At 34.3% G+C, this 13,545-nt stretch overlaps 1 protein-coding gene across 1 annotated transcript; it reads right to left on the bottom strand.

Moving 5' to 3' along the window:
- Nucleotides 1-439: 439 nt before the first annotated feature.
- On the bottom strand, nt 440-13,171 carry Smp_128310 (unnamed protein product; the record flags this gene model as incomplete). Its single annotated transcript, XM_018795375.1, has 8 exons — nt 440-1,078; nt 2,565-2,848; nt 3,525-3,692; nt 4,590-4,905; nt 8,114-8,330; nt 9,442-9,522; nt 9,924-10,129; nt 13,118-13,171. 8 exons carry the CDS (start codon nt 13,169-13,171, stop codon nt 440-442), a joined length of 1,965 nt encoding a protein of 654 aa, XP_018644774.1.
- Nucleotides 13,172-13,545: the final 374 nt, after the last annotated feature.

The following is a 13,545-nucleotide window of genomic DNA, read 5'->3' as shown; positions in this document are numbered from 1 at the left end:
TTACAGATAAGTGATTCCAATGGTGAAAATGATAACACCAAGAACTACAATATCTTATGTATAAAACCTTCGTTAGCAGATTTCTTATTCTATTTTAGTTCAAATGTTTTTTTTAAATAACGTAAATCCAAAGACTTATCATTCCCTGGTAAGTTTAGTGATAGGCCAGCACATTTTTCTATTTTACAACTGTTATAATATTGTTAACTTCATAGCAGTTAATTAGATTGTCTTATGTACGTTTAATGGAAGAGATGTAGCATCTACTATACTAGACTGGATATAATGATTTATTCATGGCACCCAATTTTCAGATAGGTAGCATATTTCTATAGAAAACAAAATAATACTTTAAAAAAGTGGATATAATTAAAGCTAAACTGTGAATATTTACAAAGAGGGAAGCGGAACTGGTCAAAAATCCGCGAATAAAAAAGGATTACAAATGAGAATATTTAAAAAAGGAACTCCACTGAACAGTAGTACAATTCCGATGAAAATCATTTAAAAAACCGTTAAAAATGCGGAAGTTAATATTGTTAATCTTGTTAGTATACAGCGAATTCAATTTCCCTTTAGTCAACTGTTGGATTATACAAAAATCAGTCACTTGAACAGAATTCCAAGACTCTGAATCGAACAATTTCTTGTCTGCCAATAATTTGTGAGGAAGTCTTAATGACTGGCTAAGCTTCAATGGGTCGAATAGAACGAATTTGGCACGACTAATCTGTCCACTTGAAGCAACGGCAATGATGGTCCATTCACCAGGAACAATATTAACATCCTTTTGTACACAATTCGTTAAAATTGTGTTTTTAAATAGACTCGTAGTGATATATAGTTCTGGCATAGCCAATGACCGAACAGTATGTTTATTTTGTACAAGTGGTAATTTGAGTTGTTTCAAACAAGGTATACCTAAGGGATTGATTAAAGTGAATACAACTGAAGTTTTGTATATTTTATGATCGGAATTCCCTTTCCATAAAACTAAAATAGTTAGGGTTTCTTGTAATGTTAAAAAACGTGGATAATTGCGAAATATTTGTTCTTTGACATCGAAATTTGAACTGATCTACAACATTGCAAAAAAAAACTTTAAAATTATATAGTTCTACAAATATTAATCACGTGAGTCTAACAAAATAAGGCAGTTACATTTCTAACAGGTGATGGTAATTGAGATGCTGGAAAACTATTCAACCATAATATTACCGTCTGGGAACAAACCTTTAACAGACACCAAGTACGATTCATAATTTTTGACCTAGTAAATACAGTTACTTAAGTTTAGTTTACATACTGAACTCTACATTAACTTAATACCCTTTAAAACCAAATAGGAATTAGCGCGACATCGCTTTCAAAGTAACAGCTATTTTGATAAGATCGCTAATTATATTCATACACTGAGATAAGAACAAGACAAATAATCAGTGATTGACCAATGAATCACATTTATTTCTAAGGGATGAGACGTACACCACTGACGGTTTAATTTTTTAAGGGATATATATATATATACAGATTTGGTTTAGTCAACAAACCTCCTTTCTCATTCTCAGTTTTTTAACTCGAGTAGCTGGTTGAGTTTATGTATAGGAAGATTGCGTATCAGTATCAATTCATGGACAGCACACATCACAACACATATTTTGATAACTAGGCTAAAACTTAAGTACAGAAAGATCCCGGTTAGTCGTACTAAATTATGCTCAATGGTACATAGATCCTATTAATTTGAAGCAACCATGCTTTACAACTAAGATCATAATCTTGAATATGGTTTACAAGTTTGTTCGTTGGATGTATTAACTAGTAAAATGTGATTCACTAGTTTAGCAACTTAGCTTGGAGCTGTCGGATAACTTTAATTATTAACTCAGTTGACCGTTATTTAAGACACTTGTACCAAACTGAAATACTTAGGTTTCTTAAAAGATAGAGCACTAAGAATATAAAGTCTATTCGAACTTCGACGTAGTATGGAGCTGACAATGCATAAATTTGTAACCTTTATAATTTTCTGAAATCTAACAGAAAGTATACTTGAATATTATTTACGAAAACAACAATTCATTCATGATGAAACTAATACCAAAATAGATACAACCAATATGTCTCAGTAGTTATTAGAGGTTTGGTTTATTTAAAGATAATTATTGTCAAACTGATACCAGTTGAAGAAACATTGGATAGTTTATTTGTTCAAAGCTGGAAGCGAAACAGATATCCATTGATGATATTAGGCGGTAATTTTCCTGTAATGATAGATCGATTAAAGTTAGAATATATGGATCACCAAACGTTCTTAGGTTATTTATAAGTAAAATGTATTGCTTTACAAATAAGTGATAGTAACAATCTTTTAAAATCACAATCTAATAACATCATACACAGATGGGAACCATATGGAACCATATTTAACTCAAAGCAAAATGATCTTTATTCTCTTTGAATATAAAATTACCATTCTGTTTATTGTTATGAATGCAATGATTTTCATTGCATAATTTGTTGGACAAAGAATATACAATATGAATTAAAACTGAACAACTTACTTCTAGAAACCCAATATCACCGGGTAATAAATTACTAATGGTATCTACAGTAGTGAAACTAAGTGATGGTGGATGTACCAAGAATTCTAAGATAAAGTGGTTTCTATCGTTAATGATACTCAAATTTGTAAATTCTGTCAGCCGAACTTGTATTACTAATGGAGGTACAATGTTCCTTTTATTAACCCATATATTTAATAGCTCATTCGATGGAATATGATCGAATTCTTCCCAACCTGTTGCATTGAACAACGCAAAACTATTCAACAACGATGATTTTATATCTATAGACAAACCAATAAAATTATTGAGTAAATGAATGGATCAGAGAAAAGAGTGAATAGGAAAATATGACTGAGAAGCACAACAAACGTTCTTATTTAGTGGGTGGTTATCATTTCTTTTATAAAAACAGAAATCATGTTTTAAAAAAGTTAGCGCAAATTACGGACAACTACGTTCTTCAGTATTGGGAACACCAGAAATGTTTTGGTCTGTTTCTAGTATTGTTATGTTACAATTTACAAATCACTCATTTCTTTTAAGCTACACTACTAGAGAAATGCATTTAGTGAACAGGAGAAATAAATTAAATCAGGTTCTAAAGGATTACTGCAAACTATAATTTTAATTAAGTCAAGAGTGAAGACACAGATTGGTCAAATATACCGCAAAACAACTATGTTTTATTGCTGACTTAGTACTCTAAAAATAAAATAATAAAAGTGTTCAGAAAAATGTATTGCATGGTGAAGTCTTAGAGTGAATACATGTATTATCACAAACAGCATGTACAAAAGAGGTAGGAACTGTTTACAATGTCAGTAATTTATGCGCCAATACACTATGCCTAGCTTTCGTAATTCATCATAAATACAGCTAACATCCTGCATATTGGGAAAACTATGCTCGTTAAAATCGTCAAATAATTGAAAATCAGATGAACACACTTCAACTTACACAGCAAATTAGGATTGTAGTTATAACTTCGTAAAAGTTGAAACATTAGTTTCTTTGATAAACACTTCAAAGCTAAATACAATGCCTGTTGATGTGCATTATCTATTAATGAATCCTCCTCTTTTGAGTAGATATTTTCCAAATAGTAGTTGTCATTACGTAGGTTAACTGAAACAAAAGAAAAATAGGACTGATAAATGCAGAATCAGCTTTGCTATGCTGGACGAACTCAAAAGGGTCATATCCTGTCGTAAGTATACAGTGAGGTGAGTGGCGCAAGTGTGTGTGTGCGGGGGGTGAACTATTCACTTACCTAAGATGATCCCACCAGGTTTCTGTATGGATCAGTTCGAAAAATTATATAAACAAAGTTGTGTTTATTATTATGTTTTGGCAATCCAGTCGTCATGCCTCCCACTCTGGTTAGCCGATTGGTAGAGCACTTAGAAGGATGCATTAACAACCGAAATCGGGTCTCAGGACACAATAAATATACTCCGCAATTTCTGCGGCTTATTTTACAGATTAAATGGATTTAACTACAGTTTGGGTGGAAAGTAGACTGAACACAGCTTTTAGATTGCTATCCTAACTTCCAGTCAAAATAGAGCGAGGAACTTTATATGAATTTCTTCTACAGTTTTGTATTAAGGTACATAAGGTGAAATATAGGCCAACATTTTAAATGATATTTTAAGCTTAAATATACGCCAAACACGATCGCGACATTACTAGCGTAAAATAGTTACTGATAATTAGAAAAAAAGTCAACAAATAGCCCACAAAAACTGAGGAAAATTTTTATGAGATTTATGTTTAGTGTAGATGTAGATGTTTAATGTATGTCACATTGGGAAAAGAGAGATTAATATCAATGGGCATTTCTGATTTCTTGTCAAGAATTATAAATTTCACTGGACTAGTAGCATTATTTCTCCTTTAATTAATCGAATCTATCCAAATGAAGTTAAATCAAAACCCACACACGTTTACGTTTGAATAATTTAACTCATCACTATGATATCAAAATGATTTGGAAGAAAAATACATCTGGCACTAGACTACCTGTTAAATCGTAACGCCCTAACAATTTATGAACAACAAAATTTATTATCCCCAGATCAATAGTTGAGTCAAATTTACGAGCGAAAAATAATGGCTGTAATCTGTAATCTGGCTTTAAACATTTCCCGGTTAATTCACATAAAAGTTCTGCATCTTTTGGTCCGTTCAATGTAAGTGGAGAACAACCACACCAATCAACCATACTGCCATATTTACAGCCACAACCTTGTGGCCTTTTCCAATTGATAAACCGCAGATAATGATTGATAACTGAGGTGCAAAAGTGAGTGTTTTGTGCAACAGTATGAAAAAAGCTCTGTAAGTAAAAAGGAATAAATAAATATATTTTAAAAAGATGGGAAACCATCGTTTTTTTGTCTAAAATAAATCGGCTTGATATCATAGTAGATGACTGTTTAAAGCAAAGTGTGATTGGATAGGATGACCTTGCAGCGTTTCAGGTAACCGTTTCATGAAGCAAAACTAAGAGGAAATGAATCATATAAATTCTGAGACGAAGAGTTAGTGGAACTGTAGTGAACAAGAAGACAAATAGGGACAATCGAATGTATTTGTCACGAAATTATAGAATATCTCACTAAAATCTGACAACCATACAGTAAACAGTTAATTTGCAAACTATTAATCAATCGTCTCAATCTTGACTGTTCCTTCTGCGAATTTCAGTCCATCGTCTTCGATTATTATTGTCCATGCATTTTCATGCCAATTCCGTTTCGTTCCCGTTCTTTCGTTATCGATCTTCTACTGAAATACACTCTATGTCTGACCATCGTCATATACTACTTATATGGATATAAGGAACACACACCACAGAACCAGCACGAAAACTTATCTTCGATTGTTTTGTATTACTATTAACTTTCCTAAAATCGATTCAGCTTTATCCATCATACTTTCATCAGTAAAATGGTTTAATTACTGTGGTAAGAAACCACATAAAGTGGTTATGGATTTAACTCTTTATATTAGATAGTTTCCTTAAGATGTGGATTCCTCTTACTAGGAAGCTGAACCTTTCCACTTGATTTTGGCATTAAATGATGAATCTTAGTTCATACTGGGACATTTCAAAGTGTTCTCTCATCACTTTACCACCCACATTCAAGTGGAAGAGCTGAATATTTCGTTCACACCTTTAGATAAGCGCTGCAAAAGTCAAAATATAGAAAATAGTAGAAAGTTTCTTATCTGCATGCCACATAGGGCCTAGTAACACGGTGCCCGACAAATTATCTTCAGCGGAAGCCTTCATTGGTAGAAAACTAAAAACAACTCACTACCTCCTGATGCTTTTCTAGAATCCCAAGTTTATGCATTAGTGTTTGTCCGTGACTACCTGACTAACCATAACCGAACAGAAGAGTGTGTAGGCAGAATCCAAATAGTGGTATTGTACAAAGTAGTTGTGGGTAAAGATAGATGGACTAAACAGTTTACTCACCTGTGCATAGGAAATATTTCCGGGTCGGCCACAAACACTAAAATACCTCTGAATATCTTTCTAGACACTTACAGTTTACTAACCCATGAATAAAGTTAAACATCTCGGATGCCTGAGCCGGATTTCTGAAGAGAATGGTTCAACCAATCCAAGCGGAAGACAATACCACGGAAATCCGAAAGTAGTTCTCTACTAACTGGGTGGTGTTGAAGAAGTTAAATCCCTAAATACCATTTATTAGAAAGTAATCATCATAGGATCACATAATGATTTAGTGTAGTTTTTGCTCATTTGACTTTCAGTGAAACTTTTATTGTATTAATTAATCTAGTACGGCTTTTCATCCACTGATAAAGATATTCGTTTGTTTTAACTGTGTGGTATTTTTTCACTGAGACAATTCCTTTAATTAGTAGTTATCACATGTAATGTATATATAAATGGAAGAATTCAAATGGTTAATCTTCTTTAGAATCTACCAATCAATTATTTCTTGTACGGCTTGTCTTTTGGAATAGACGGGGATAGGGAGGGATAGAAGCTTAGGTATCCCGGTATTAATGAGTAGGTGAAATTTACCATTGTTATAGCAAATCATAACAGAAAGCAGTCATTTTCCAAGCAGAAAATGAAATAACATCATCTAACAATTACCGTAAAGAATGTTAAAGATGGTTGGAGACAATCGGCAGGAAGTCATTGACCTAGGTTTCTTGGTAGTTGGCAGTTGTCATCAACGGGAATCATCGATCTTGAGGGAACCACTTAATATCAAGCCAAGTGAATCACCATGCTAAGTCACTTAGAATAGAAACAACGTTGAGACCCAGTCAATAGAATTAGACAAGGATTAGACGACATAACACCAGTTACGACGAGTGATTAGGATAATATGGAGGGTGGATAGAAGTATGAGGGGACATCGGTCAGTCAGCTACAACGTAGGACCAGGCACATATATACATCGGTCCAAGTTGCCATACCTCATTAGCACAACAAGATGAGCACTGAATTCATAGAAGTAATTGAACCTATGTTGGCAATATATAAAAAGGTTGTATATAAGGATATAGTACAGAAAAAAAGGGAGGATATGAAGCAATTTTAATCTCACGGTTTAAAGGAAGACAAAGAGTATATACACCTACGCTATTGTGATCGATTCTGAGCCATGTCACTCAGAGTCTCCAACCATTGATTACGATAGTCACGCGGAACCCAACCAAGTAGTCTGCATCTACCAACATGACTCAAAGTAGAAGTTAGTAACTTCAAGGACTGATGCCACGTTTTGGTTTGGCCACCCCTAACTCTCTTCCTACCATCACCAATACTAGTCAGCATAGCGCGTCGTGGTAATTGGTGGTTGGGCATACGTAACACGTGACCTAACCATCTCAGTCGATGAAGATTCACGACCTCATCAACTGATTTAGCATCATTCCCTAATAGCCTGAGTCTAACCTCACTACTACTTACCTGGTGATCCCAGAAGATAGGGGACATCGGAACAAAGGCAGAATAAGAAAGTGTTCAAAGTTCAAAGAGTATTACTAATATTTAACGAAGATAAATACTAAAAATACAGTGAATACTGAAACTGAAAATCTGAAGAAATGCATCTGAGCCAAGGTGACTGATTACTCGACGTCTCCAACTAGTGGTAGGGACTATCACATGGACCCCCACCCAGCAGTCCACACCTTATAACATGACTCAGTCTAACAATCAATGATTTTATGGACTGATGACACGTTTCAGTTTAGCCGCCCCCTGGCACTTTTCCAACCCACTTCTACTACCCCCAGTAGTGGAAATCAGGGTAAGCGGTGGTTAGGTATACGTCTCAGCCACTCCAATCTATGAAGATTCACAATTTGGGCTAAAAATATTTGTTATCCGACCTCCCGAACGAAAATGAACGTTTCAAAATTTAAACGCTCGACCTAATAGCTTACAATTGAATCAGCAACACCATTGAGGAACAGGTAAACTATAACATTACGAAAACTACTAAGGAGTATAAAACTTACACTATCTTAGTATAAAACATACTTACCTCGACTGGTAGCAAACTATAGCGGAAGTATTCCTTGATATCGCGTAATAAATTAGAATCACTGTAAATAACATAATCCACAAATATTTTAGGCAGTATCATCCAGTCAGAACCACCATCTAAAATAATTCCAGATGGGATCGATCGTTCACCTAGGTGCCATACATATGAATCACATTCGAGGAATAACTGATCGAAACCTTGATTTCTTAGGAAACTAGAATGATAACGGATTAAAATTAGGAAAGACTTTACGGGACTAACTGGGTTGAACACAAATTTCATGCTGAAACTGTCAAACAGTGTTTTACAACAGGTAACAGCGATTGAATTGTTGCTAAAAACGGGATTACTAAGGGACAAATATTATGAATGGAAGATATTCCTTTACTGTAAGTTGACAGACGACATTTAATAGAACAACTGTATGCAAGCGTAAGTTGTTGCTTGTCAAATAGTTTTTTTTAATATTTTAAACAAGCAAATTAGAGACAGAAGGTTAACCTGTCAACCAAAGAACGAACATTTGTGTCCGCTGTAAAACCAGTTTTATTTTGGTGTTATCAGAAATTTAATCTCACTCAAGCGGATGAAATAATAAAACGTTTTAACAATGATTTCAACTATTCATAATTAGTGGAGACCGTTATTCGCTGGGTTTTATAACCTTATGATAAAGTTACCCAAATGGAAAATAACCAACGTTATAATGTGTAGCGCTATGTGAAAACAAAACAGGAACTCAATTCATTTAAGATACAGACCACAGGCATTTTTATACTGATATGAAACAATTCTATTGACATGTGCAAGCCTAAGGAAAACTGTAGCAGCTACTGTATCAACTCTGCTATCTTAACTCTTAATTTATAGATGCTTATAAGTACTTTCCCATTCCTAAGGGTTTCTGAGGTTAAAATTACTACATCTCTCCTATATGAGCACTTCAGAATGATGAAGGTATACTTCGAACAAGAAATGCTTGCAGTACTGTTTTGAGATTCGAGTAATGATAGATATCCATTGACTAGTGATAATAATCTGATTATAGAAAAGTGATAATGCTTCGTGTTTAATGGTTGAAGATAGTTTGTAAGAAAACTAGTATAAAGCGTACAAACTTCTATAATTGTCAGTACGCTTATATAATGTTGCACTATTCTCATAAACAACTGCAAAGCACTAGTCATTAGTAAACTATATATGTAACAATGTTGTACTCACCATTCATGAAAGGTGATTTTGAAGTCTTAGTCACACGAGATATGGAACATCAAAACGGTCATTAGATTACTCTAAATTTACAAGTGTATCAGATGATAAATTACCTTTGCCCGGTATGGCTGAATGAGCGTAGAAAAATTTTATCCCGATTGTGACTCAAATACGTTACCAGTTCATGATTAGGTCTGTGTATTTAAAAGAAAAATAAAATTGGAAAAAGCAAATTATTTAGATATGCACTAAATAATCGGTTTAACGATTACCAAAATAATCGTAAAATATATCCATACAAAGTGTAATCTACTAGAACTATGACACAAGGAAGGATAGTGGGGAGTACAGTAAAACAACAATAAACAAACTGCTGATTCTAACGTTCTTCATACCTAGTACTGTTTTAAGATAATCAAAATAAAGGGCGATCGTTTCAATCAACAAATCGGAGTGATAATATAATATGCTGATATCTCTTTACTGTATCCAAACATATAGTATTGAATAAAGTGATTATTATCAGCATAAGAATTTTATCAGTTATATAAGTACCAACTCATGAGTATTTTAAAGATGAAACATAAAATATCACCTGATGGGCAAATCGCTTTCACTCAAATTGATCACAAAGTCCCATTCCCAACTACTCATATTTAGGGATATATCTTTTAATGATGACAAGAACATATCAAGTAGACTTTGTCCACCCCATATTGGCGAAAAGCGAGATGTTAGGTAGACATTTGACGGGTAATTTCCAATAAAAGATTTAACCATTGTGTACAGATAACCACATCGCTAAAATGGAGAATGGTTTTAAATGGTAATGTGAGATGGATATTCAAAGTAAATTTTAAATGAAGGTCATAAATAATTAATGCGAAAAATTTAAGAGATATAGATGATTTAACTCCTAATAAGGCGTAATAAGGAATATAATTTGCCTTTAAAGCACACCATGAAGAACAGTTTAACTGCACTACAGCTACCTTTCACTTGCCTACTTTCATCATGAAACCTGAATGGGATGTTAACATAAGTTCTATAACTCTCAATGAAGTAGAAAAAGTCCTTGTTAATCTAAATTGAAGAAGGACAGCATGCTCTGATCGATTGACCCCTGAGATCTTTAAAGATGGCGGTTCAGTTTCAGCTGTTTCATTGACTGAGATCTTACTCGGGGTCTGGGAACTGAATGGTTTTAATTACTGGTCACTCTAGTTCCTAAGAAAGAATTAAATTACTCTCGTGATGACAATAGGGGGATTGGTTTGACTAATACAGTGTTTAGAATATTAGCTTTAATAATAATCAAACGCTTAACTAGGGCTCACGAAAACCAGGTTGGTTCTAGGACTAGACGTGGACTTACCCACTAAATAGTCGCCCTTCGCCAGGTTTTGGACACACAGACATATCTACCGACCTAAAATTATAGTTGCATCTCTGGACCTTAGGACAACCCTTAGTCTTGTGGATCGACAGACTTTATGGCAATCTTTAAACGAAAGGCGTAACGAAGAAGTGCACTGATCTTGTACGGACTCTTCATTGGGCTGTAACTAGTTGAGACAGAGCTTATGATGAACTGTCATCGAAATAGATAATTCTAAGTAGTGTTCATCGGAGTTGTCCGCTTTCCCATTTTTATTAATATTTGCTCCAAGCATTCTTTTAGAGATAACAGACTTATTACCTGACTTTCTACGAACCAAACCACCAGATTATTTTGCTGACTTATAATTTGCAGATGATGATGGTGAAATGTGGGTGAGATATCCGTCTGGAAACTAAAAGACGAATGTACCGAGCAGCTGTTGGTCTTGTTTTACTTAATGTCTGTGAATTATGGCCTCTAAAATTAGAGGATATTCGTAGGTCACAAGTATTCGATCATAGGTGTATTCGAAGAACTGCTCATGTGTTTCGGGACCATTGAGTTAGCGCTTCTGAGGATGGATGCATAATGCCAGATAAGTGTGGTAAGTAGATTGATGCGGTAGTGAACCTCTACCCATTGAGATGGTTAGGTCATGGATTACGTAAGTCCACCCACCGACCGCCTCGATGAGCGATGATGGCTGGTGTAGTAGGTTGGAAAAAAGCTGGAAATTGTCAAAGACGTGGCGTCAATACACGAAGACAATCACTGTCGAGCTGGATCATGTAGGTAGATTCAAACTACCTGTTTAACGTCCGCGTGATTATCGAAGCCAGTGATTGCAGGTCATGTTTGATACCATTCAAAATCGTCGGCAATGATGCAGGTGTATTTACTCTTAGTTTTCCCTTAGATTATAAATTCTTCAACCACCTTTTGTCGTCACTAATTTATATTTTCTTTTCGAATCATATCTGCTATGTCTAACCTTTCGAATACCACTAAGGTTACTACCTCTAATACTCTGGGATTTAGTCTGACAATTTCATCTCGCTGTTCTAATGGAGTATGCCAACGTGAATCGACGTACAAATGTGCCAAGTTATACATTGCGTATAACTGACTGACTTTAGAGCACACACTTAGAAAACTACTCTGAAATCGATATAAAAACCTTATGATCAATACAACAAGCAGTAACAGCCACAACTTAGAGCCCTTAATTATGATTTCGCTTTATCTTTAAGAGCAGATATTTAGTTCACTTCTCCTATTCAGTGAGAGAAATATTTACGATTCATTTTAAAGAGGTACGTGTCACCTTGATATGATACCCTAAGATTAGGTCTTGATTAGAAAACGAATGACCTACAAGCTAATTTACTTCAATTACCTATGACATTTTATCGTCTTTACTTTGTGTTCATATTCTGTATATAAGCATGATATCTCATTATACATATCTGGTAAGTGGTCATATTTTGATTTCAAATCACCCAAGGGCTTGAGTCAATAATACGGCTTTGTGAACAGCCATCACTCGGTCACATATTATTGCGTTTATCAATCAATTAGCATTTCATTCATTGATTTCGACAATGGAAAATTTTGTCATATTTAATAATTAGAAACTTCCTCTAAAACGCAATTGTGACCATCATTTTTAGGGTCTTATTTTGTTTTTCCTTTTTCTTTATGAATATTTATGTTACTGCTTTTCTTAAGTTTACAGAAACTAGTCGTACGTATTCGAAATTGTAGTTTAAACTTATTTATTATCTGAGCATCCAAACCGATTTGAACAAGTCACCAATAGACCGATGGCTTATTTTTAAAACCTATTGTTGATGTTTCATGAGATCTTATCTAAACCATTCGACAAATAGTAGTGAGATACAACTGTGTAATCATATATATATATATATATATATATATATATGCCGTCTGAACATCCATTTATTAGAACATATTTTCTAATAGAATATGAACAAAATATAAAATAAAAGTGTGTAATAAATGAAACTAACAATAATTGTGCAAGTACATAGATGCCTACAAATACGTACTATCCAAGACATATTTCCGAGTAAACTAATTCATCCATGAGTAAGGTCTTGTTAAATGGTTGTGTTTCTTTAAGTGCTGTAATAACGAATACATAAGTTCTGAATAGTGTTCTTATTCTCACACTGACTCATACAAACTGTAAACAAAATGTAATATGCTTTCATCAAAGTGAATCAAATTATATATGAATACAATGAAAAAGATGGGGGAGGGAGTTAGGATAGGAAGGGATTGTATGATTCATTCTGAGAAGGATCAGTAATACAGAATAAGAACATGTTAAGATTACAAACCCATAGAGACTGAAAGAAAGTGCCTTTCAAACAGTAATTACTAACCGCATCCACATGAATGTAATAATAATGTCGAGCGTTGTATATTAGCTCAAACATTCGACGGATATGGGGCCAACTCCTTCCATTCCAGACAAGTAGATAGACTATTCTTACTGGTTTCGAAGATACTAGGTCGGTAAGACCAGACTTAAGAGAAACTGAAAATAGAGATATTAAATGGGCACTACAGTACTCGATAGCACTCTTAAGAACTTACATTACAATGTAATTTTGAAGTACAGTAATGGGAATTAACATATTATAGATTCCCAGATAAAGACAATACCCAGTTCTACCTTGACGCATCTAATTGATAGTGGTCATAATGTAGATGAATCGAAATCATTTCGAGTGATCTATCATATACCTCTATAATTTCCCAAAGGAGTTCGTTCCCGTCTCCTTCATATACCTGAAGCCATAGAAAATTA

Source organism: Schistosoma mansoni (genome assembly GCF_000237925.1).
Source record: "Schistosoma mansoni, WGS project CABG00000000 data, supercontig 0636, strain Puerto Rico, whole genome shotgun sequence".
NCBI lineage: Eukaryota > Metazoa > Platyhelminthes > Trematoda > Strigeidida > Schistosomatidae > Schistosoma > Schistosoma mansoni.
Note: the sequence above shows the minus strand (reverse complement) of the source record. Positions and strands in the feature narration are given on the sequence as shown.